This window comes from Sminthopsis crassicaudata, chromosome 6, assembly GCF_048593235.1.
Source record: "Sminthopsis crassicaudata isolate SCR6 chromosome 6, ASM4859323v1, whole genome shotgun sequence".
Classification (NCBI taxonomy): Eukaryota; Metazoa; Chordata; class Mammalia; order Dasyuromorphia; family Dasyuridae; genus Sminthopsis; species Sminthopsis crassicaudata.
In genome coordinates, this window is record NC_133622.1 from 158,402,546 (window position 1) to 158,428,190 (window position 25,645).

Below are 25,645 nucleotides of genomic sequence, written 5' to 3' on the forward strand. Positions count from 1 at the left end.
TTTTGGAGACTTTCTTCCAGATTGCGCAAGAGTTCAATACTTTTTCTCTGTTGTATTCTTCTAACAAGATGGATTATCTCCTGCTCACCTATGGACAAAAGTTTTTTTGTTTTTTTTTTTTCCCCTTTGTTTCTTAACAAAACCTCCAAACTCTTCTGAGAATTTTCATCTTAGATTAGATTTTGAGCTAGAGAATAAAACTGCCAGGAAAGACCTCTTATACTGTTATGGAATGTTGTTGTTAAGTCTCTTTGCTTTTTGTGCTCTAAGCAGCTTCCTCTGTTTTCCCTGCCTCATGCTCTTCCCTCTTCTGTGGCTGCCAAGGACAGACTTACATCTGAAGCCACATCCACACTGTGGATTTCCAGAGAGCATGGAATTAGAGCAGGATGTTCCAGAATGGCTGAAGAGAAAAATCAGACGTTTGAGAGGAGAATTTAACAATAGATGACCTGCAGAGCAGAAGGAATTGGCAGAATAAAAAACTTGAATCTGTGGTAGCAAGTCTTACCAGAGACATGAAGAGAGAGAGCAGCAGATTAGAAACACCACTATGCCAGAGAAGTTAAAAACCAAACCATTTAAAGAACTTAACTCTGTATCAGCAAAACTTGCCCATATCAAAAGACAAAATTGAGAAAGGAATCATGGGTCATAGATCTCCCAGAAGAACATGATAGATCAAAAACTCTGAACACTATAATACAAGAAAGCTACCTAGAACTTCCAAATACAGAAAACTAAGCACCAGTGGAAAGAATCCAGATTGCCATCAAGGAAGTAATTGTGTGCTTCATTTTTAAGACACAGTGGTTAAATTTTAAAGTTCCAATAAAAAAAACACTGAATTCTTCAAAAGACCAAGAGATACCTTTGAAAATTTTAAGGAAAATAAAATGGAATAATACAAGACTATTTTGTATCACCAGAAACCAAAGAAGGGAATGGAGTAACATTCAAAAGTAGCTTAAACTTAATATCTCAAAGTACCTTAAAATAGTCAAAATGATGTGGCCCATACACCTGAGTTAATCACCAAAGGGAGAAGGTACATGTTGAGTAAAAGAGGATCAGTCACTTGAAGCATGCTTCTTGCAGAAGAAATCTATGCTTTACATCAGACGTGTCAAACATAGTGACAACTCTCCTGAGTGCAGCTCAAATTAAATTAAAATGTAATTGGGAAGTATTTAGCAAAATAAGTAAATGTACAGTAAGAACAATGTTGATTTATAATTTTCTTAAGCATTATGGGGCTCACAAGGCTCCTTATTTGTGATTTAGTAGCCCGTATTTCTATTTGTTTGTTACCACTGCTTTAGGTGACAAAGATGTGATATCTCAAGGGAAAATATACACAAGCATGAGAAAAATCTCATAGTACTAATAAAAAAGAGCAATTGAAAAGACATCCATAATTAACTTACAGGCCTGCTTTTCAGCTCTAAAATGGTTTATGTGTATATATGAAATATATATAATTTTCGTATATCTTTCTAAGAATTCAAAAGCTAATAAGAAATAGCTTTTAATATGAAGAAATAAGATTCTAAAAATAATTTATATTTTAAATTCAAAAGTTATTTCCTTGTAGTTAACTAACAAAAATTGATTTATTTTTCCTTCCCCTTCTAGTATTGGCGTCAAGTCTATCTGATTATGGTGCTTGCTATGATCCTCACCGTCTTCTTTGCTCAGATTCATCCCAATTACCTCACTCAGCAGTGGCACAGACTTCGTTCCATTATCTTTTGTTCAGTGTCTGGGTATGGCGTGATTCCTACTATTCACTGGGTCTGGCTCAATGGAGGTGTTGGTGCACCTATTGTACAGGTATGTACTTTGTGACCAAAGCATTTTTTATTCTGTTCTGCAATCATCTGTTTGGGCAAGTATTTCACACAGTAAAAGAATACCAGGAAGGACACTGCCACTGCACATTTACATCAAAAGATCAACTGTATCATTTTGTAAATAAAGAAAGCATACCTTTGTTTTACTGGAGTAGAAATGTCTTAAGTCCCTTTCCTTCTTTCCCACTTTTATTTTGGTAACTGAAAAAAAATTTATTTAAAATCTTTTTCACTGTACATAACTATTTTCATTAAATGACTAACAACAAACAAGAGTGGGATGACAATTGACTGATTTTAAATAAGAGGTGGTCAGTGAGCAGGAGAAAACAAACCAAAATGTTAACAGATATTTTTGCTATTTGTAATAAACTTTTTTTTTTTTAATTAATTGTTTTTTGGGGAAGCAGGACAACAAAGGTAAACTTATTACCTTGTTCTATACAAATTTAATTTCAGAAATATCCCTGTTTTCAAGGTGCTTCTATCCTATTGGAAATCTGATTCCATTTCACCTCTACACACAAAAATGCAAAGAGAACTATCAAGTTAATCTCTACTTAAACTTTGAATTGCAACAAGTAATTTTACCATGACTTCAGGATGGAGTGAAATAATTCTATATGCTATACTAACTTCAAAAAGTATTCAATAGTACAGAACATTCAAACTTTAGTTCTTCATTGTGGCTGAGCTATATATTTGATTACAATGTAAAATACAATATGTCATTAAATTAACAGCAATAGAGGACTAGTTCAGAAAGTACATTCTTTATAACACTGAAAAAGTAGATAATACAAGTTATTTTTATCTCCTTTTTTACACAACTGAGGTCCTTGAGATTGATAGAGTAGTGATCAAAATTAGTAAGTATTGTGTGATTATTAAATAAAACAGTGTGAGGCAAGAAAGAGTCATTACAATTGTACAACAGGTCTAAGGCATTTCCAAAGTAATGAGAACTATGGCCAACAGAAAACATGATAGGTTTTGTCAAGCAGAGAAAACAATGTTTAGTAAAAATTTTGAAACCAGATGTTATAGAAAATAACAGGTGTGACAGAAAGAACTACCATGGCAGAAAAGAGAGCTGATACACAGGCAAAAACAGAGAACAGACTTAAGAATAGTATTTATTTGGATGTCAAGTAAACTTTGCTGCTCCCAATCATTAACTTGTAAAATGGGACACAAAACTGTAATGCATAAGGAAGAGTGAATTTAGTTCTCGCAATCATAGATTGAGAGCTGTAGGGGACATCAGAGACCATTTCTGCCCAGTCCCTTCTTTTTATAGGTGAGAAAATTATGTAGGAAGTAAACAGGAGAGATGAGATTTAAATCTAAGGCCTCTTGACTCCAGAGTCAGGATTATTTCCATTACCATGCTACCTACTCTGAGTCAAGGAAATAGGAGTAATATATGACAAGGAGGAAACACAAAGAAGCATTTGTTAAGCACTTACTGTGTGCCACATGTGTTTTGCTAAAGGGGTACGATTACAGACACTCTGTCTAAAAGAAGCTTAAATTCTACTATCGGAGACTTTTTTAGGGGTGGTAGTCAGGGAAGATTTTGGTTTGGAAAGTTACAGGAATGGTGAATAGATTAACATCCTTTTCAGGGACAGTGGAGTTATTGGTTTGATTATGGTGCCAGAAAGGAGGGTAGAAATGCATAGGCAAGGAGAATAAAGTGAGGCATTGCTAATTTGATATAGTGAGTTACATTTGAGCCATCAGTCAGGACCTCAGAGGACCTAGGGTGGAAATTGTAAAGTTGAAAGGATTAAGCACTCCAGGACTTTTGATTGGACATTGCATTAATCATACTTCTTAAGTCTTTCACAGTTGTCCCTTACAATCTTAGAATTGTAGATCGTTCTTTTTCTGCTTTTTTCACTTTGTGTCAGTTAATACAAGTCTTGTCAATTTTCTCTAAATCGAATCCCTCTCATTTTCTACAGTGCAGTAATATCCTATTCCATTCACATACAACAGTTTGTTCAGCTGTTCTGTATTATGTAGCACCTGCCTTATTTCTAGTTCTTTACTATAAATTGTCTTCCATACTAGCCCCCTTTCATTTCTAGACATCTCTCATTATTTGCAGTATCTAGCAGTGACATTTAAACATTAGAATCATTCAGCAAGCTTTTTTCATTACCTCAAGTTTAAATGTGCTCTTCCACATTTCCTGCCCATATTTTTTTAGTTTTTCTTTGGAATCAAGCAAAATAAATTAGATACCTCTGTTCTGGGATAGCTCCAAATACTTATTTCCCTTCCCCTTAGATCTTCTGTTTTGCAAATTAAGCATCCCATGTTTCTTCAACTGAATCAATATTGCATGACTTTGAGACCTCAATCTTTCTGTTCATGTTTTTTCATATATTTTCCATTATTGATGTCATTTTGTAAAAGATTCCCAGAACATTCTGTTGGTTGTTCTGTGCATATTTTTCTTCTTACAAATCTCTATTTTATACCACAAAAAGAGTGTTAACCAATTTATATACTCTTTTTCTTTTTCCTAGTCATGACAGGGTTCTGTAGGTCTGTCACCTTCTGGTCCTGGACACTGTTTACAAATTGCTCACAGTTCTGTCCGAGAGTTTTTTTAGCTGCCAAATTACCTTGACTCAAATTTAGCTTATCTTACTTATTTTTCAGATGAAATACTATATAGAATGTATAGAAAAGAAGGTACCATATGAGAAATTGGTTCTAAAATAATCAAATGAAATGTAGCTGGAATAACTATAAAACCCATCATGTACTTGGGTGGGGTGTGTATAATCAAAAAGCTAAGTACTGCTTTAACTTGACTTTTAAAATTGATATAAAAATGTAGGTCTTTTTCACATGATCATAAACTTAATGTGATGCAGTTGCCCCAAAAATTAGAAAATCTATACAATATAGGCTTCCCTAAACAAATAAGATTTACACTACATTAATAGACCATTTGATTGAGGGAATTTTTCTTAAATTCTGTATTGTTTAGACCATATTGGATTGGAGTTCTGTGTGAGCACTGGAGATTTAGGGGGAACTTTGAGAAATTAGAGCAAATGTGGAATATGGCTGGGATGAAGAAGGGTTGGAAAACCATAGGCTAAGGGAACTGTGTATAGTTTTTCCAACACCGGAGGGACAACCTCCAGTTGGGTAATGACAGTCTCAAGAAGGGTCATTTATTAGAAATGTCAGACAACAGAACAGGCCTTAAAAGTGATAAGTTTTTCCTGGATTTTGGGGCAAATCCTACATTGGCTCTGTTAGTTGACCTTCTAGAAGCCCTTCTGACTTGAGATTCTGTGATCAAGTCATTATGTTCTGAATTAAACACTTTAGTCATTTGGTACTTTCTTTCCCTTCCATTGTATTCATGTACCTGGTATGGAATTGGGTTCTTTCTAGTATTTTTTTTTTTCTTGGAATTGAGTTAGTCCCAGAATTGACATCCTGTCTCATAAGATCCAGTATGTTTCCCCATGTGTAGTACTACAATATTTTGTACTTCAAGGGAGAATTGTTACATTTGAAGCATGAATTTTATTACAATGGCTTATATGCTTTCATTTGTAGGAGTTTGCACCTCGTGTAATTGTGATGTATGTGATTGCTCTTGTTGCTTTCCTCTTCTACATTTCCAAAGTTCCAGAAAGATACTTTCCAGGTATGTAGCTGTATAAGGGTAGCATAAATGCCTCCTTTGAAAAACCTATTTAAGAATTAATTGTATAGAAAATGGGATTTACACACATATATTGTATCTAGGTTATATTGTAACACATGTAAAATGTATGGGATTGCCTGTCATGGGGGGGAGGGAATAGAGGGAAGGGGAGGGGATAATTTGGAAAAATGAATACAAGGGATAATATAAAAAAAAAAAATTACTCATGCATATATACTGTGGAAAAAAATTCTGAATAAAAAAATAAATATAGAAATAAAAAAAATAAAAAAGAATTGTATATGTTTCTCATACTATAAGAACAGATTCTTCCTATACTCCCAAAGATAGCTTTCTTTGTGTATGAGTATCTTTACCTTTTTTTAAGTTAAAAACAAGAAGCTGTGACTGAAGTTAATTTCTTCTTTCTCAAATTAGCTATATATTTCCCTTCAAAGACTTTAATGTCTGTTAAAGTGGTTGAGTCTTTTGGTCTATCCTTGCTCTTCCAGTATCTTGAATTTGTAATTGTGTATTTTTCACCTATTTATCCTTACAGGACAGCTAAACTACCTCGGGTCCAGCCACCAAATATGGCACATCCTTGCAGTAGTTATGTTGTATTGGTGGCATCAGTCAACAGTGACTGTCATGCAGTACAGACACAGCAAACCTTGTCCTGACTATATTCCACATTTGTGAATGCAGGTATGGCAACCTGGTGTAGTCAAATGTCAAGCAATATTTACATGGTGGAAATTGTGTATTCTTTAGTTCAGATGTTCTGTTTTTCTTTTTGTTATCTTAAGTGTGTATCATGATTAACATTTTATGAAAGCTTAAAAAAAACCACTCAGGGGGATTTATAGTTGCCCAATAACTCATTCATTGGGCCTCACAGCTTATTTAATAGAATTCAGCTTTTCACATATGCCAATTTAACACCAACAAAAAGTGTTAAAACCAATCTATGTTGCTGAAAATAAGGTTATTTTATTTACTAGCTTTATTTTGCTAGGAAGCATTCAACATTACTGGAGGATGGCATCTGTGATTACTGTGATTATTCTTGCAGTAACCTTTATTGTTTATAAAGGAAGATAAATCAAGTTTAAGTGCCTAATCAAGGCAATAATAGGCTGAGTTTAAAAGTTAAATACTAGAGTAATGGACTAGAATTATCATTTTGATTTGACTTTGCAACAAATTTTGGGGTTTTTTTGGGGGGTGAGGTCATTTTTTTTTTAATACCAATTATTAAATGGTTGTTTTGTATGTTTTCAGAAGAACATTGTCCCTTTCAGATTTTAGAGTTTATCAGAATAAACTTTATCTTACTTCCTATAAATTTTAGCTCTAAAACTTGATTTTAGGCAAACTTGGAATACATGCAGTACTTTGATTTAACTCTGTGGTCATTCTCATTGGAAATTGGTTGATTTAGCAGTGAGACAATTCTTATTATCAGGTCAGACATAATAGCTACTTTCACCTGGCTATGCAAACCTTGAGCATTAATGCAAAGAAAGGGCTTCAGAATTCCCCAGAGTTGGAGTCATGGTTATTAGCATTTGCACATGTTACTGTTTTCGTAGAAATTGAGAATCTAAATTCATGAAAGATTGCAGTTTTGAAATCAGCCATGAGCTTTGGAGTAAAAGCAATGAGTTTCAAATTTCTTGGTCTGCCTTAGGTCCCATTCACACTCTAAAATTGTGGATCCCAGAGTCTTATATCTGTTAATACCTATATTAGAAATTAAAACATCTTAGTATGAAAATAGTTTTGAAGGCTTTTGGGGACCCCAACCACATTTTTGAGAACCACTGAAGTAAATTAATGCAATTGTCCAGTTTGATTAGTTATGGTTCTTTATATTCTTAAAATCCTAGCGTTGACATTGTGTTTATATTCAGGAATTGTAGAAATAGCAAATATTTGGGGTCTCAGAATTCAAAAGTTAAATTATTTCCATTTATGTACCTAAGACATGCAATTTCAGTGTTCTATCAAACAAGGAAATATTTTGGATTCTCTTGTTCTAACTCATACATGAGATAAAAACTTAAGGAGAAGAGAGTTTTGGTGGTTAAGTGTAATGCTTCAAAAGTTAAATTAAAATTTATTATTACTAAGTTGAACAGACTTTTAAAAAATAAAGTATAGCTCATGAGTTAATAATATGAAGAAAATTAGAATTGCTTGGCTTTCCTAAGGAATATTGAACAACACAGATTACATATCTGATAAGACCTTTAGAGTGCTAATTTTCCATCTAGAAAATAGAAATGTTAACTCTCTCACCATCTTTAGATACTCAAGTGCAATATATAGGTAAAGCTTTTTTTTTTTTTTTTTTTTTTAAGAACAGTACTTCACATTTTCTGGTGGCACTCTCACTTTGAAAATAGCTAGTTAACCCCATGCCTTTATAAACTTCCTCAAAGTATTAGCTGTATCTCCTCTCAATTATCTCATTGATTTATTATAACATTGTTGCCTTCAAACAATCAAATATTTTGCCTTCATGGGCAGTGGAAAAGGGTAGTTATAGATAACTTAAGCATTCATTTGGGTCTATAACCCAATTATTGTCAGATATCCTCCAAGTAGACAGATAAGTTCTTTGCAATATTATTTGACTTGTTTTATACTTCTACAATGCCATCAGTAAGATTTTTTTAATGGACTATACTAGTCTTGGGAAGAATTAAGAAACATCTCAACACTTAAAGCCTTTATTCTTGTAAATTTTGTACTACTTGTAAATCTTAATGTGGTATATTTGTTGAGGTGTTAATGAATGTAGGTTGTTGCTAACAACTCTAAACATTTCAGTTTGTCAATATTTATTGACCACTACTTCTGTGTGAACTCCACACTAGTATTTTTTAGAAGTTGTCTTAACATTCAATGACTACTTACAACTTATTTTCCAAACTTGTCAGTAAAACAAGTTTAAAAGCACACTAATATTCTAGTTACAAAATAAAACTTGATTCTGCCAGGATCAGAAGCTGCTTTAAACTGCAGACTAAAAAGGGTTTTGTTTGTTTGTTTGTTTTGTTTTTTAAATTTGGAGCCATTTTGAGTTATTGTATAGTGATTTATGGGTTTGGTCAACTAGCTTTAGTAATGAAAGTATCTTTGTATAAAAGTGAAGCTGTTAGCAACAAGTGGCAAATATTGTCACTTTCTGTTTATTCTGAGTGCAATTTACAGTGGGCTGCATGAAAAAAAAATGTATTCTGTAAATAAAATGGATTTATTAAAACATTTACAAGTTGTCTTTTTTAGAATTGTTTTAATTAAAATTTAAAAAATTTGATTTGGAAGGAGACATGATTTAATTCCCATACTCAAATCATGAGCCCATTTTAAAGTCTCTTTACTAAATTGTTATTTTATATAATAAATACAGCTGTGTTGGCACAGAATCTTTTTCTAGTGAGGAAGAAGCTTCTACTTCTGCTTGGGCAATTCATTCCAGTTTGGGATAGCTCTCATTAAGAGGGAATCTTTCCTCAAATGCTAAGCTAAAATCTGATTTCCTACCAGTCATTCCAATACATAACTGTCACTTCTGTCCTGCTTCCCTATGGGACAGAACTTCATTTTCCTAATCCAACATTTTCACTTCCCTCTTTAGGGAAAGTTCTTTGTGGGACTGTACAATTACTCCTCTTTCATTTTATTTCTTTGAAGGTAGTCCTTTAGGCCTATTTTTAGCTTTTTGAATGCCACATATTACTGACGACTCATGAGCCACTGAAACTTTCTTCTACTGCCCTTAACTTTTAGTTTGTCTTTTAACTCAAATATGGCATTAATTATATTAAATTTCATCTTATTATTCTAGAAATCAATGTGGTATTATAAAAGCAGAACTGGCCTTGGAGTCAGGAAAAGATGGGTACAAGTACTGCCTCTACTAGCTGTATAACATGGGACAATAGTCTCCCCCATCTTGTGAAATTTTATCTTCTCCTTATGATGCCAGCCTATCAAACATTTCAAAAATTTAAATTCTCCCTCTTATTTAATATTTTTGATCCCTTTAACTTTTTAACCTCAAATCTAATAGAATCTTTATCTAAGTCAGTCCAGGGGTTCTCAAGCTTTTGGTCTCAGGATGATCCCCCCGTTATACTCTTAAAAACTGAGGATCTCAAAGAGTTTTTATTTAAGTTATATTAGTTGATATTTATTGGATTAGAAATTACTAGTAGGTACCTTACCTTTAATATAAATAAAATTCCAGTATGGTCAGCATGTCTTGGTTCTGGTTAATTGTTGTATCACACAGTTTACCAGTTTTTATTCAAAGAAACTGAAAATTATGTGAATCTAAAGTTATACAGAATACTGTTTAATTTTTGATTCAAAAGTCACTTCAAGAACTTGTGCTTCATCATCATTAAGAACATCCATTACAACATTACTAGCAAAACATGGAAGAATATCCTGGGACTATCAGGAAATCCAACTTTGTCATTTTAATTCCTCAAAGTTTACATTAGAAAAAAATTTTTAAGGGTGAACTCAAAAACACTAGTCATTGGTTGTTTATACAGAATGCAGAATCCAATTGAAATTTATTGCATTAAAAGGAAATAGAATGTTAGTCAAGTGATAAATACAATTAGAAAATTTTTAAATTTTCAAATAAAATTAAAGATATGTTGGCAATTAAGACAGTATGTAGTAAACTTTTGTCTATTTAGTGCTTAAAAAAGAGTAACTGATCATGAGCTTTAATTATTTCCCAGTTTTTGGAAATTGAAGCCACTTTGGCATGTATATTTTGTAATAATCCCAAGACAGAAATATCGTAAAGATGGTGGACTATTAGAACCTACATAAGTGTGTGATTGCTCCCTAAGGTCTGTCCACTTCACCTCTGGGTTTTTCTGCCTTGCAGGGAAAAAAAACAAACACAACCTCCTGAATGTATTGTCTTATCTAATTAGAATATAAGTTCTCAAAAGCATGGACTGAGGTGCTTTTCTATTGGTATCCCTAGCGTTTAATATAGTGCTTGGCACATAGTGAGAACTTAATAAATGCTTTTCCATTTCATAAACACATATTAATTCTAGATAGAAGTCAAAGTCGTTTAGTGGTACACAAAAAGATCTTTAGGAATTTCAAGTTAAACAACAACAAAAAAAAGGACATGTAATCAAAGAAAGTGCACTTAAAGCAGTTGGCCAACAATTTTAAAATAGTTTTAAAACAATTTACTATTTGATGACATTTCAGTCACAGAAACAACTTAGTATATAAACATTTATTTATTTTTTCCTTTCAATAGTAGCACTATTTAAAACAACAACAACAACAACAAAAAAAAAAAAACCCTAATATTACCCTTTACAGTTGCATCCTGCTTTTAAATTTAGTGGCTTTTGTTCATTCACCAGGAACTGATTTTCTCCTAGTTATATGAAAATGATTGTTGCTGCAATGACTTTAAAAAAAAAAAATTCACATTAACTCTACAGTAGTAAAGTGTGATAGGTGCATGCATGTGTGTATATATTTATAACTAAAATGAGTATAAAAATTTTCAGATAAACTATCAGTTATGTTCTCACAGTAAACATGTCATCTCATTCTCACAGTAGATGTGTCATTTCAATAAGTGGATCTTATAACAGTGAAGAAAGTACTTCCAATAAGAATAGTTTCAAAAAAAAAAAAAGAGGGGGAAATTAAGAGGTCATTACCACTGTATATCCATTATATACCCCAAATCTAAAATCCCTTAAGAGCCAGTGCTTTTTGCTCACATTTAAAACAAATTAAGCCAAGGGATTCTAGTACCATTGTTCCTTTGACACCCAATGAGCAATACTTAATATCCTAGTAAAGTCAGCAGAATGACTGTAATAATCAAGGCCTAATGAGTATTAAAATAAAAACAAAAACAAACAAACAAAAAAAACCAGGATCTTTACAGTTTTCTACTAAAGGATGACAGTTACTTATTGTTAAATGGGACATGACTAATATTGCATCCATCTGTTTTCACCAGATATGGTCACACAACATTTTATACATATATACACACATACATACACATAAGCTGAGGGGAGGGGAGGTGGGGGGAAAGTAGGAGAGGAAGAAAGTTGCAGTTATTTTCTGTAATGATGGTTTTTCTTCCCTAACAATATTATTCAATAGAATTTTGATCATTCCCAATATCTATATCTTTTTCCTTACCTGAATGCACAACCAACAAACAAAAGTCAATTTTTATAACTGAGCAAATATAATCTCTTTGATATTAGCAAGTTACTTCAATAAAATAATTTTAGCATGAAAATAGTTTTGGGAACAAAGTCAAGATCTGTTATTAGGGACCTCTCAGTAAGGAAACTCCTACTGATGCAGGTCTTCACCTGTTCAGCAAATAACAGTATTGGAGAATTGCCTGGAGGCACTGACAAGGGTCTTGCCTATCCATTGTCACTAGTCATGTTGTGACAGGCAGAACCTGAATCCAGTTCCTCACTCTGACAGGCTTTCTATTCAGTATGCTAGGCTGCTTTTATAGTGAATATGATAGAAACATTAAAGTACAGCCAACTAGGTAAATGAGTCAGTTTAAAACAAAACTTTCATTAAAGCTATTAAAGAACTCTTGACTAGTGAACTTTGTCGCTTTAAGAGAGACAGCATTTTGTATCCCTCAATATTGCTAAAACACACTAGAATGTGGAGTTAAGATTATTTTCTTAATTGTTAAAGGGGTACAAGAGGGCAAAGAAGAAAAAAGATTAAGGAAAAAATAAATTTTCTTAAGTTTCTTGCTTTAACCAAGGCTGAACTCACTCAAGAATCTGTGATTTTATCAGTGTGGAAGCTCCTTGAATTGATAAAGAGAATTGCTTGAAGCAACTACCTTACCACATTATTTGTAGAACTGTTCCTAGTGGGATAATCTGCACTTAGACCCTTTTCTGAGGGACAGAGTAGCAGGAATAAGAAGAGACAAAACAGTGGCCAGTCTGTCCTTGGAAAATGGTTAATGGTTCAACATTAAGGGAACTTGCCAGGTCTCTGAAGGTAAGTTGACCTGACTGGTAAGCCAGGTTCTCTTTAGGACAACCTTGAAAAAGAGAAAGCTCTCACTTGGGTCACACTACATTGAATATGTGTACCACAAAATGTGTACATATCTTTCAATGTAGTTAGCACACAACATGGCAAACCTAAGAGTAAGAGATCCTTGTTACCTAAATAAGTGTTTCCATTCCGAAAGGCAAGCAAGTAAACAGGACCTAAAAATCTGAGATGATTACAAGATTTGCTCTCTATATATGTTCACTTAGAATTATTAAAGTGACATACACACATCACTTGCCTCTCATCAAAAGTTAATAACAAATTCTGGCATATAGCCAGCAACCAAAAAACCAAAGCTGTCATCAAAGATGAGATGATGTACATCTTGACTAATGTGTAGCTATACATATAAGGTGTGTGTGTATATGTATCTGGCCTGGGATTTTTTGTTCATCTCATGAATAACTCATGAATTTGCCAGGTGGCATAATTAATTACTGCACCTGTCACCCATTCTCATCTCGATTAGTAGGGTATTTAAATTTCCCCCATTTGACTATAAACCCCTTGCAAATTGTGTCCTAACTTTATATTCCAGTGCCTAGCATAATGCCTTAGTGGATATTTAATATTTGTTCAATTCAATTATTTTCACTTTTAAGTAATTTCAATGTATTTTCTTTTTAACTGACATCCACTTGAAGTTGACTTAATTATTCTAATCAACCTGAGAATTAAAAAAAAAAAATAGGTGCAAACATATTTGCCTTTGGCACAAAGAAACAAATGATAAAAATCTAATAACAGCAATCATGTTCAGTTCCAAGTCAAAGTACTAAGCTGAATATTAGCCTGTGGCCACCCTATAAATAATTCTGTATATTGACCTTAGTACAGCTTTTAATATGATTTCAGCATTTTCTAGAAAACAGAAAAAAAGAAAGAATAAGGAGATAGGTGTGTAATTAAATTATATATACATTTGGCTTCTTTCCAAAGTTAGTTCATGTCTTACCAGGAAAATTTACACATAGGACATCCCAATGGGGTTCTACTGCCAAGAAGACTAATTACTAACAAATGCATTAAGAGAGTTCCAAAAGAGCTGGATTTTAAATAAATGAAAAACAATCAAGAATTCAAACTGATTTTTTCCCCCCTTTTTGAGTTATCTTGAAAATTTCTATTGTTATGTCAATCCAAGCGAAATTCAGGAAAGAGCCATTTAAATAGTCTTGTTTTCATCCACTATGACAATGGAGGAGTAGTGAGAACATTGGTGATACATATACATACTTTCACAGAGATGTTCAATCATTCACATTTGTAATTTCTATCTTACAGATATGGTGAAAATTTCTGTGAACATTTCAAGTTTCCAAGCAGGATTTGCAGTACTGAGAAAAATAATTTGGTAACTAAGATCTCATCATTTAAAAGTGGGTTGAACCAAATTAACCTCTCAGTGCCTAATGCTTTTACATTTATTTATTTATTTTTGTACAACTGTGTGCATCTCTTGGAAAAGAGGTACTTAATATGGAGGTACTTGTTGCAGGTATAGGGTCCTACCTGTAAGGCTTTGTGGTATGCTATGAAGTTGCCTGATTGAACAGGACCAGACTTATGGGAATTACCTGTACTCTGTATTCTGCTGTACCTGTTTGTTAACTGGTGTCACGTGTACTTCACTTCAGTGCACTTGGCAAATTCTACTTTACCCTCCAAAAATAAAGTAATTTTTATATGAGCAACACATGATAGTAAACAAAATATTAAATGCAACATGATTTATATATAATTTCTGCAGTAAAATCACTCATGAAATTTTTTTAGCTACATTCCCTAATTATTCATAGAGTAAAATGTCTGCCTAATTTTCTTTTATTTGTCCTCATTCAGTGTTTTGCTCTATTCTGGGGGCATTACTGAAGCACTGGATAAATCAGCCCTTCATAATTAATGGATACATTTTCAAAAGTGCTGATTATGCTGGCGGTTTTCCCTACTAAGTTTTCCTACATTCATGCTTTTCTTTTTCTTCAAAACAAAGGATTCTCCTTATCTTTAGTTTCCATTTTAGGCATTTGTGTAGTTTTAAAATATATTAATGGCACTTACTGTAAAGAATAAAAGATGTCAGGCACAAGTCAGTCACCTCTGGCTCTGCATGTACAAGTTCTGAAGCCAATGAGTTCTACATGAAGACCTACAGCTTTCTAATCATTTGGGGATTTAATTTGAGTTGACTCAACTGGGGTGTACATCTAATTCCTAATGCTGGATTCTGACTGAGCCAGAGCTGTGCATCCAAGAAGCATCACTTTGTTATACATATAAAATGTTAGATCTTTTTTCCATCTTCCTTTATTGGCCCAGGAGTGGAAAGGCAGCACAAAGTGCAGAAGTTAATATCTTCAAAGGCTATATCACTGTTTTAGTGAAATAACCTTTATTTCTGTGCCAGAAAGTTAGCAGCTAAAATGACTGTTAGGGCTCATACCTGCTACCCTTTCTCCTCTTCAGAAGAAACCCCCATAATTAGAGGGCCCCAAGTTACTACCCTGTTGAAATGCTTCCTCTTCGATTTGGTTTATACAAAATCAAATAATTTTTAATCTATTCTAATTAACCTGCAGTAATGAGTGGTACAAAGAGCTATACAAATTATCTTCTTGAAAATTCATAAAACAAGACTTCACTTTTTAAAAACTGGAGTCAATGAAAAAAAGTTTTTTAGAAGCATCTACTGCTTAGAAGGAAATGGAGCAGCACCAAATGGATCTAACTCTCCTTGTTGGGACTGCGGGGACTGCTGGGGTGTGACACTTTGTATCACAAGTTCTGTGAAGGGTACGGCACCAAAATCATCCATTTTCAATCCCTCTACACTATGAAATGACCCATGTAATGAACTTTGCCTTGGTCTCCCAGACAATGTTATACTGTGGTCCCCACGGTTATCACTCAAGCCTTGATGGGAGGGGTGTCGTATCAGGTCTGGAGGATGGAAGGGTTTGGCACCAAAAGGATCCAACAGGTTCTCTTCAGCTTGCATGGCATTCCCTCTGTCTTTACTGTCAGTCAATGCCACACTAATGTTTTCCTTGGAGTCTGATATAGTTAAAAATTCATTGCTACTCTGAGAATCTCGCCGACCTACTTTCTTGTGCCTGCGAGCCCTTTCTGGCGTCCGATATGTGGGCTTGGAAGTTTTCTTGGTGCTAGTGGGAGTACCATGATGTCGTTTCCCATTACTTTTTGATACCTCCTGCTTTATGCGCCTTTGGCGGGAGGAGAGCTTCTGCAGGCTTCGCTGTTTCACTTTTTGCTGCTGCTGACACTCAGCTATCTCCTCAAAGGGCACAAGGCCAAAAAGATCCTCTTTGTTTTCACTTTCATGTGTGGATGTGGGCAAGGGCTGAAAGGGAGTACAGCCAAATATGTCTAAACTTCTGGGGCATGTGGAAAGAGTCTCAGACCTTGTCCCAGGGCAATCCTGCACTGGCATCTTCTTGCTAAAGGGTGCCTTTGTGAATACATCAAAGTCATCCTGTTCTGCTGCCACATTATGAAAAACAGTTGGGGCAGACAAATTTTTCTCATTTGTTTCTTTGTGCTGTAGCTGCTGAATATGAAGCGCAAAGAAAGGGACTGAGCCAAACACATCAAATTCCTGTCTGGGGGTAATTCTTCCTCCAGTAGAAGGGAACTGGATTGGACTGGAGAGTGGCATCCCAGGAGCTCTGGCCTGACTGCTAACACCTCGGTCTCTGTACCTACTGAGAGAGCTTCCATCAGCATATTTTGCTTTGGTATGATCACAGTCTGAATCAGAACTATGTTTTTCTTCTTCCTCATCATCTTCAGAATCCATAAGAAGAGGTCTATGACCCAAATTCTCCGGTTCAGTATCATCATCATTGAAATCCCCTTGTTCTCCTTGAAGAACATCTTCATCTTCATGTTCTTCATCTTCACTGCTTTTAGGAGATGGAGGATCTGACTCAAAATCACTTTCAGATTCATCACTCCTCTTCTGCATATGCCCTCTTACTGAAGATACATCTTCAATTTTTCTTTCATCCTGGTCTCCATTAGATACCTGGTTTGTTTTTAGATCTTTGACAGAGCTCCCTATGCTATTTTCTTGACTGCTAGATGAATGTTCAACCTTCTTTTCAGGAGAACCTGCAGGTCCAAAAAAAAATTAATAAAGCATTTCAAATGCATAAAAGATGTTCACATTAAGCACCAACAGTATAAAATTTGTTATGGAACAAGCATTTGAAAATTTTTCATGCCAGTCACTTTTGGGAGGAAGGAAAGGATTTCTTATTTATTGAGTTTTGTCAATAGATTCACAATGATTCTACTGGATTTAAGTAATGGGATTATTAGCATGTAATTATATCCAAAGTCTACTAAATATGTACCTACATTTTATAAACACTCAATACGTGTATAGGTATATTTCAAGTATGTTGTCTCTTTTGCACAAAGAAAGTACAACTGATCCACCACTAAGAAAATATAATGATATAATCTTTTTCTCCCTTGTACTGACTGCACTGGCACTATGAAACTAGTTTTTTGTTTTATAAGCCAAAGCAAATATTTCTACACAACTGGCTAGGACTAAAGGTGTCACAAAATATAAAAAATTCTAGATTACATAATGATCCAACCTGACCTTTGTCTCACAAATAGTAAAGTGCTCAGCAACTGATCTTGCTATCCATGAACTACATACACATTCTCTCTCTATATATGTAAACATGCATACAAACACAAAGACATAAAAGAGCTCTTAGACACACATCATACTAAATCCTTAAACTTGGGGGGGGGGGGGGAGAAAAGTTTGTTTCAGCTAGGCATTTACAAAATAGAGTAAAAGTTCCGTTCCTTGCTTAACTAAATTGCCATTTTTTTTGTTAAAACTTAAATAAAGTCCAGCTAGTTTCTTGAAAATAATTCAAAAGGGATGTGTTACATTTGTTAGAATGGCTAAACTTTAAATCCTAATGCAGTGATACAAAATGCAAATACTTGTTTTTAAAATTATTGGTCAACAAATCATGCTGGAAATATGCACCAGAATCACTACCATTACTACTACTACTAACTAGCTAATATTTATATAGCTATAATACACTCTGCTAAATACTTTACAATACTTATAAAGTATTTTATGATACTATATATATATATATATATATATATATATATAGTGCATAAAGCATTATACACACATACTTTATAAGTATTTTTCATTTGATCCTCACAATTAATCTTATTTGACAGATAAGGAAAATGAGGCAAACAAGAATTAAGTGATTTGCCAAAGGTCACACCATTAGGAGGTGTAGGGTCAACTTAGATTCTACTGACTTCAGGTCCAGTGCTGCAACTACTGGGCCAACTAGCTCTCTCTATTTTGTTGATTTTTATTAGGAGATAATCAAATGACTACAATGATAATTATCAAATATATCATACAAGAATTTAAAAAGAATAAAATGAATTTTGTGTTTATTAAATCACAGATTTTCCAAGTATATAAGTGCTGTATATATACAAAATCACCCATAGGTATAAAAACTTATAGCAGGTATGTTGTCATTTTTAAGTTTAGATATTTTCTTTTTAGAATGCCACTTCATTCTTTTACACACACACACACACACACACACACACACACACACACACACACACACACACACACACACACACACAGCAGATATTACATAGGAAGCCACAAATACTCACTGCTTTGGAACTGCTAGTTCCTCTCCTTATCAAATACTGCTGATTCCCAAGATTCACAACCTGAGGCTAAACTGTTGTCTGTGCAACATACAAAAATGCTTTTGGTTCTGCCACTAAATAAAGCCAGGCAGAACAAGTCTAATCCTTCTTTCATATGATACTTCAAAAACTTGAAGAGTGATCACATCCTCCCTTAATCTTCATTCTCTAAACTAAATACTTCCACTTTCTTCAATATGTCTTCACAACATGATTTCAAAGTCCTTACTATTTAGCTTGTTCATGTCCTTCTTAAAAATGTGGTGCTTCAACCATAACTATATTCTAGATGTTGTCTGAATTGGGGCACAGCAGAGGGAGTCTTGCACCTCTCTTGCCCATGTAAGATTTCTCTCTTGATGCAAACTAAAATTCCAAGAGTTTCTTAATGATTATTTCACACTTTTGACTCATATTGATCTTACTGTTCAAAAGGCCCTTGAAATCTTTTTCATAATAACAGCTGTCTGGACATACCTTCGGCACCTTTTCCTTGTTAAGTTGATTTGTTTTACAAAGTATTAGACAGTACATTTATTCTGATATTTAATATTATTAGATTCAGCCTAATGTTTATGGAACCTAATTTGTCATTTAAACATGTTAACTATTCTTCTCAGCTTTGCGCTATCAGTAATTATGCATGCCATATACATGCTCTTATCTGAATCATTAATAGGAAAGGGATTGGACCTGATATTTCACCAATTTAAGTAAACCCCCTCCCAAATAAATCCAATCCTATCTTCATTCATTATTATGTTAGTATATTAACCTCCACTTAAAAGAAAAGTTATCTGAAGCTCAGAAATAGGAGGATAAACCCCCACATTCACAAATTCAGGGGTGGAAATATGAATTCAGAGTTTTCTAATGCCAAACCCATTATGCTGTTGAATGTCAATATTCTCTGCATTTACAGAACTTAATCCTTCTTTCAGATTAGGACTTCTTAAAAGTGGGATCCACAGTCTTCGGAGGTATGTGGACAGATGTGCCAGAAAAAAAAAACAAAAACAAAAACAAAAACAAAAAAATGCTTCTTATTTAAACAGAATTGGCTCCCTTTGTAATCCTAGGTGAAGTTTTTTGTTTTAGTTTTTGGTGAAAGGGGTTTTTTTTTTGTTTTTTTTTTAAAATGCTTTTAAAAGACACTCTGAGAAGGGTTCATAGGCACGACCAAGGTGACAAAAGTAAAGAAATTCATCTGAGAGTCATGCATTTCAAGGTAGATGGAATCTTTGAAGACGTATTTCAGCCTCCTCATCTTGCAGATGAGGAAACTGAGGGCCAGGGAGGCTAAATAACACACTAGCACAGTGTAGGTCACCTCAGAAGGCAGTCAGTCAACAAGCATGTATTAAGTGCCAAAACTGCTAAATTGGACCCAGGTCCTTAATGACTCCCAAGTCAGTGATTTTTCTATTTTCCCCCCCTGTTCAAAAAACTCATAGCTGCATTTTTTATGAAAATAGGAAAATGGAAACAGGAGTCCATCAATTGGAAGAAAACTGAGAAATGGGTAGATGATCATGATGGAAAAGGTACTGCTCCAGAAGCAGCAGCAAATATGAAGAAGTCAAGAAAATACATCAAGACTTAAAATAATGTAGACCAAAGTAAGGAGAGCCTGAACAACAACTAAAGTAATGATTATATATGTAAAACTATGTCATCAAAATAACAATCAAAACCAATAAAATTCTGGGCTCAGATTAACTCCAAATAATGCTGGTCTTGGAGAAAAGATGAAACTTTCTCTTCACTGTTTGACAAGTTCATAAGCGCACAATGGTGCAGATGCTGCCAGATGGAGGGTTAATGCTTTGTCAACTGGATTCTGCTGAGTTTTTTTGCTTTGTAATAAGGAATGATTCAATAGAGAGATCAGGGATTTTTACCAGAAAATTATGATATTAAAAACCAAAAGATTAAAAAAAACCCAAAGTTTTAAATTTAAAAGATAAAAAAGGCACAAGTATCATAGAACCATTAATTAATTTTAGAATTAAGAAAAAGACTTATTTCGCTAGATATAGAAGGGAACAGAATCACATTGGAGTTTTGTGTTTCTTTTTAATTTTGTTCACTATTTTTCTCTATGGTCTGCCCTGCTTCTCCCCTGCTTCTGATACTGATTAATATGTTGTGATAAATAAAAAGATAAGTAAAAGTCTATCAGTCTTGAATAATTTGACTTTTGTGTTAAAATTAACTTAGGTGCCCAGAAGCATTTTTATTTAATTCTGGATTCCCAGTTAGATTTATAGGAGGATAAAGATATAAGGCAAAAATGGGGAAATCACTTGTTTCAACTCAATATTGAAAATTATTATACTGACATATATGTCAGCCAAAAATATTTGTTAAGAGCTTACTATATGCTATATACTCTAGATGCAGATGAGATAAACCATGTAAATAAAAATGTGTAAGGCCCATATAGCATAAATGGGAGATAATGAGGAAAATGAGAAAAACGGAAAAGATCTCTAGAAGAAAAATAATTTCAACTCAATCTTGAAGAAAGCCAAAAGTAGAAATGAGGAAGGAGAGCATTTCAGGTATGAAGAGTGTGAGGAACATCAAGATAAGTCAAGGCTGTTAGCAAAATGTAAGGAAATTAGTAAGGCAGTAGAAAGTTATGAAAAGAGGTTGTGAAGAGCTTTATAAAAGCCAAATAATTTAATATTTAATCTTGAAGGTAACAAGGAGCCACAGAGTTTATTGAGGAAGGAGGTGATATAGTAAGACTGCTCTAAGATCACTTTGGCAAATGGATAAGGAACAGATGTAAGGAGAAATTAAGAGAAGGTAGAAGAGAATAAGCATTTTTTTTTTAAGTGCACAGAGTACCAGGTACTGTGATAAGAATTTGATAAATATCTCATTTGATCTTTACAATAACTTATGAGGTAGGTGCTATTACATCCCCATTTTACACTTGAGGAAACTGAGGCACACAGATTAAGAGATTTGCCCAAAGTCAGTAATTGTTGGACGCTGGGTGTGGACTCTAGTCTTCTTGACTCCAGGCCTAGTGTTCTTCATTCACCGCTCCACTTGATGGCCTCAGAGAAAGAGAGACCAATCAAAAGGCTATAATAGCAGTAGAGGTATGAAATGATGAGGGTCTGGGCCTTCATCAGGATGGTGGTTTTGAGTAGAGAAAAGGGGATATATACAAGAGATGTTGTGAAGATAGATATGACAAGACTTGGCAAAAAACTGGATGAATCAAAGTGAGGAGTCAAGGGTGATAGACATGTACAAAAATGTTTACAGCAGCTCTCTTTGTGGTGGCAAAGAACTAGAAACCGATGGAAAGCCCATCAATTGGGGAATGGCTGAACTTATTGTGGCATATGAATGTAACAGAATATTGTTCTACAAGAAATGATGGAGCAGGTGGACTTTACCCTAGACAGACTTACATGAACTAATTGAGTGAAGCGAACAGAACCAGGAGAACACTGTATCAATAATAGCAACACTGTGCAGATGTTCAACTTTGACAGATTTTTCTCTTCTCAGCAATAAAATGATGTAATACATTTATAAAAGACTCATGATGGAAAATGCTATCCACATCCAGAAAAAAAAAACAAACAAACCTATGCAAGTTGAAAGATACTGTTTTCATTTTTTTGTTCTTTTTTCTTTCTCATTATTTTCCCCTTTTGTCCTCATTGTTCTTTTATAACATGACTAATATGGAAATGTTTATTATGATTGTACATGTATAACCTATATCAAACTGACTGTCTTGGAGAGAAGGGAAAAGAATGGAGAAAAAAATATGAAAATCAAAATCTTATTAAAAAAATGAATGTCAAAAAATAATAAATTTTTTCAAAAAGGGTGATACTGAGATTCAAGACTGGGTTGCTGAGAGAATGGGAGTGGGTGCCTTTGGCACTAATAGAGAAATTCATAAAAGGTTTGGGGAGAAGGCAACAGATGCTGTTTTGGACATATTGAGTTTAAGATGGCCATTAGGCAGTTGGTGATACAAGACTTAGGGGTCAGGCCTAGATAAATGAGAATCATTTGTTTTTAAAAAATGAAAACTGAACCTATAGCAAATGATATCAGAGTAGAGATCAGTAAGTTTAGACCAGGAGTCACTGAAACTCTTGCAAAGGATCCATAATGTCAAAAACTATTTCCATAATTCTACTAAGGCATTTTAATTTCTAATCGAGATATAACCCACATAAGCAAAAGTTCTCGGGGGGTTGTCAGATTTATAAGTGTAAAAGGACTTTAAGCCAGAGTTTGAGAGATCAAAGTACAGAGAAAGAAGACTACACACTGATTATTAGAGGACACCCACAATCAGCAGTTCTGGTCTAGAGCTACCTAAGAAAACTGAAACAATGGCCAGACAGATAGGAGGAGAATCAAGAAAGAGTAGAATTATGAAAATCGAGAGAGAAGAGAGTACACCAAGGAGAAGTAGGTGATCAACAGCATCAAAAACTGAAGAAAAGTCAAGATTAGATATGGAGAAACAGTTGATCATTAAATCTAATTAGTTAGAAGCTCTCTGGCAATTTGAGAGACATTTCAATGATGAAATCAGAAGCCAGACTGGATTTAGAAGAGAACATGAAGAACTAAAGTGGAGGGATCAAATAAAGACAGACCTCTCAGAGTTTAACCATGAAAGAAAGGGGAGAGGGATACAAGCTAATATTACTGTGGGCATTCACTCACACTGTCCCCTAAGAATAAAGGAGTCATGAACATATTTGTAGGCCGCAGAGAAGAAACAGAAATACAGAGCAACTGAAAATTAAATGAATACTAGAGGGCAATTTTAAAGATAGGACAATGGGCTCAAGTTGCATGTACAAGAGTCTATTGGCAAGGAGCAGAGCCACATCTTTGTACAAGATGCAGCAATGGAGGAGATAGTGAAGAAAGACATCTGAGTTGTGTGAGATGAAAGGAATGCCAGCTCCCATATGATGCCTTAGCTTCAGACTAGCATAGCCAAGACACTTTTGAAAGAGGGAAGAAATGAAGCCCAGCTGGGGCCACCCCAGGACAGGCTGTATTCCAGACCTTCACAGTGCTCCAAAAACCTCTTCATTTTAGAAAATTTCTTCAAGATCTAGAATTCACAAGTATCTTGGAGCTTCCAAGGCTCCTTCTAGAACCTCCTTTACAGAGAGTGCCCAGGTTATCTATCTCTTCAGTTGTCACCAAGCTTCAATACAGGCTTCTCCATCAAGCCTCTCTAGTGATTACCTTCCTCCCCCAACCTCAGCTTCCTTTAATATTATCTTTCCACATTAGAATATGAGCTCTAGAATTGAGACTAATTTTTTTTTTGCTTATATTTGTATTCCCTGGGTTTGGTACAATGCCCAGCATAGAGTTAAGTACTTGACAAAAACTTATTGACTGACTTGAGGTGCCCGTCTCAGACACCAGAGATGATGCTAAAAATTCCCCACTCTGAATATAAAAGATCTAAGGAAATATAATCTTAGTGGTGAAGGCATAACCAAGCAGAACCCAAAGTCCAGCAGAGTGAAGAACCTGGCCTAGACACAAAGCCTTAAATCAGCAATTAACTAGGACCAGAAAATCTACTTTTTTTCTATATGAACACCTAGAAGAAATGATCTTACATAATAAAAAAATTTAAATTATGGGGAAAATTTGGAAGTTAACAGAAAAAGAGCAACAAACCTATAAAGCTAAGTGTAATAATCCTACTAGGGGGAAATGAAACTTTAATGGAATTGAGAACTTTCTAGAATTTTTAGTTTAAAAAAAAAAAACAGCCAAATAAAAATTTTAAAATGCAAATACAAAAGAAAACTAGAAAGGTAAAAGTTTTTGAGCAAAATCAGAAGATACTACATCATCATGTAATACTAACATTCTAAGAAGAAAGCAGAAATGCATGTTCCTTTGAACCCAGAGTTTAGAATTACATGAAACCCAAAAGGGAAACCAGGGGGAATGCAGAAGTCAAGGGGAGAAGAAGGAACAGAGGAAAGGAAGGTTAAGAGGAAGAATACTATTAAGTAAATAATAGCTGCAAGGAAAACACAGTTTCTATGTTTCTATATCACAGTTTCTAAGGGAAAGGGAAAGGTAAAAAGAAAACAATTAGCCAAGTGGAGAATGACTGAACACTGAATATGTGATAAAAGGATGTTACATCATTTTACTGTATCATCAAAAAATGACAAGAATAATTACTTCAAAGAATTCTGGGTAGGAGCTGGAGAAGAATGAAGTGAGATGAACTAAGAAAACAGATAGATAAAGCAATGATGTCACACCCACACACACATTTCTGGAAGGCTAAAGAAATGTTTATGTTAAAATTCTCCAATATACTTCTCATATCACTTCACTTTTAATCAGATTCTCATCCTTTAAAAGATAATTGGGTTTTTGCTATACATTAAAAAGGTAGCACATCTCATGTAAGTTTCCAATTTTTAATAATTTCAAGTTATATAAATTATTTTCCCCAAATCCCTAGGCTTTGGTTCTTCAAGTCCCTAAAAACTAGTCTATTTCCCCAGGCTACTTTAAGAATCACATCAATTAGCTTTTATTGCACACTTATTATGTGCCAAACTTAGGAGTTCCCTATAAGCAGTATGATAACAAGTCCAGTCCCCCTTTAAGGAACTCAAGACAATGAGGAGTCTGATTATGCTTGTTTGGATACAGTATGCAAAAATATAACCATCTTTTATAGCATTGTTTCTTGAAATCATAGGATATTCTTTAAAAAGTAAAAAAAAATTTATCAATAAAGTAAATTTACTGCTGTCAGAAGATGAGATTCTATATCTCTACCATCAAAATTTCTTATTGAATAACATAATTCAACAAGAATTTGGAAAACATCTTTTATGTCTGAGGAATATAGAAGGAAGTTATAATTTTTGGAATATAATGATATACCAGAAAAAAGTATTCTCCTTCCCAAATACTAAAATTGCAAATGACACAATATACAAGAGAGAGACAAGAATGAGCAAGCAAAAAAGCCATACAAACTAAAAATAAAAAATGAGTGAAAACTGAATGTGTCTGTAATCTGAAATGAATTAAGAAGAGCCTCCCAGAAAGAAACAAGAGTTGGCTTCTCTTATGTTCAACATGGGGAATGGACTTTGGAAGGTGACACAAAGAGAAGTATCTGGTTCATTTGGTATATATAACTATCTTTAAAAACAAAAGAATG

At 34.2% G+C, this 25,645-nt stretch overlaps 2 protein-coding genes across 8 annotated transcripts in view; one reads left to right on the forward strand and one right to left on the reverse strand.

Annotated features, from left to right (window-relative positions):
* Positions 1-24,229, forward strand: part of PAQR3 (progestin and adipoQ receptor family member 3) — a 35,119-nt gene extending 10,890 nt beyond the window's left edge. Inside the window, exons 4-7 of one of the 2 annotated variants that reach the window (XM_074273493.1) lie at positions 1,636-1,833; positions 5,448-5,538; positions 6,098-6,246; positions 19,896-24,229. In XM_074273493.1, coding sequence (XP_074129594.1) covers positions 1,636-1,833; positions 5,448-5,538; positions 6,098-6,240 — 432 coding nt within the window. In that variant the 3' untranslated portion in view covers positions 6,241-6,246; positions 19,896-24,229. Of the gene's footprint in view, positions 1-1,635; positions 1,834-5,447; positions 5,539-6,097; positions 8,815-19,895 lie in introns of those variants that run through there. The other variant, XM_074273492.1, reaches the window with a different exon arrangement.
* Positions 9,881-25,645, reverse strand: part of BMP2K (BMP2 inducible kinase) — a 114,529-nt gene continuing 98,764 nt past the window's right edge. For all 6 annotated transcript variants that reach the window (XM_074273487.1, XM_074273486.1, XM_074273485.1 and 3 more), the window contains one exon: positions 9,881-16,800. In XM_074273487.1, coding sequence (XP_074129588.1) covers positions 15,356-16,800 — 1,445 coding nt within the window. In that variant the 3' untranslated portion in view covers positions 9,881-15,355. The remainder of the gene's footprint in view (positions 16,801-25,645) is intronic.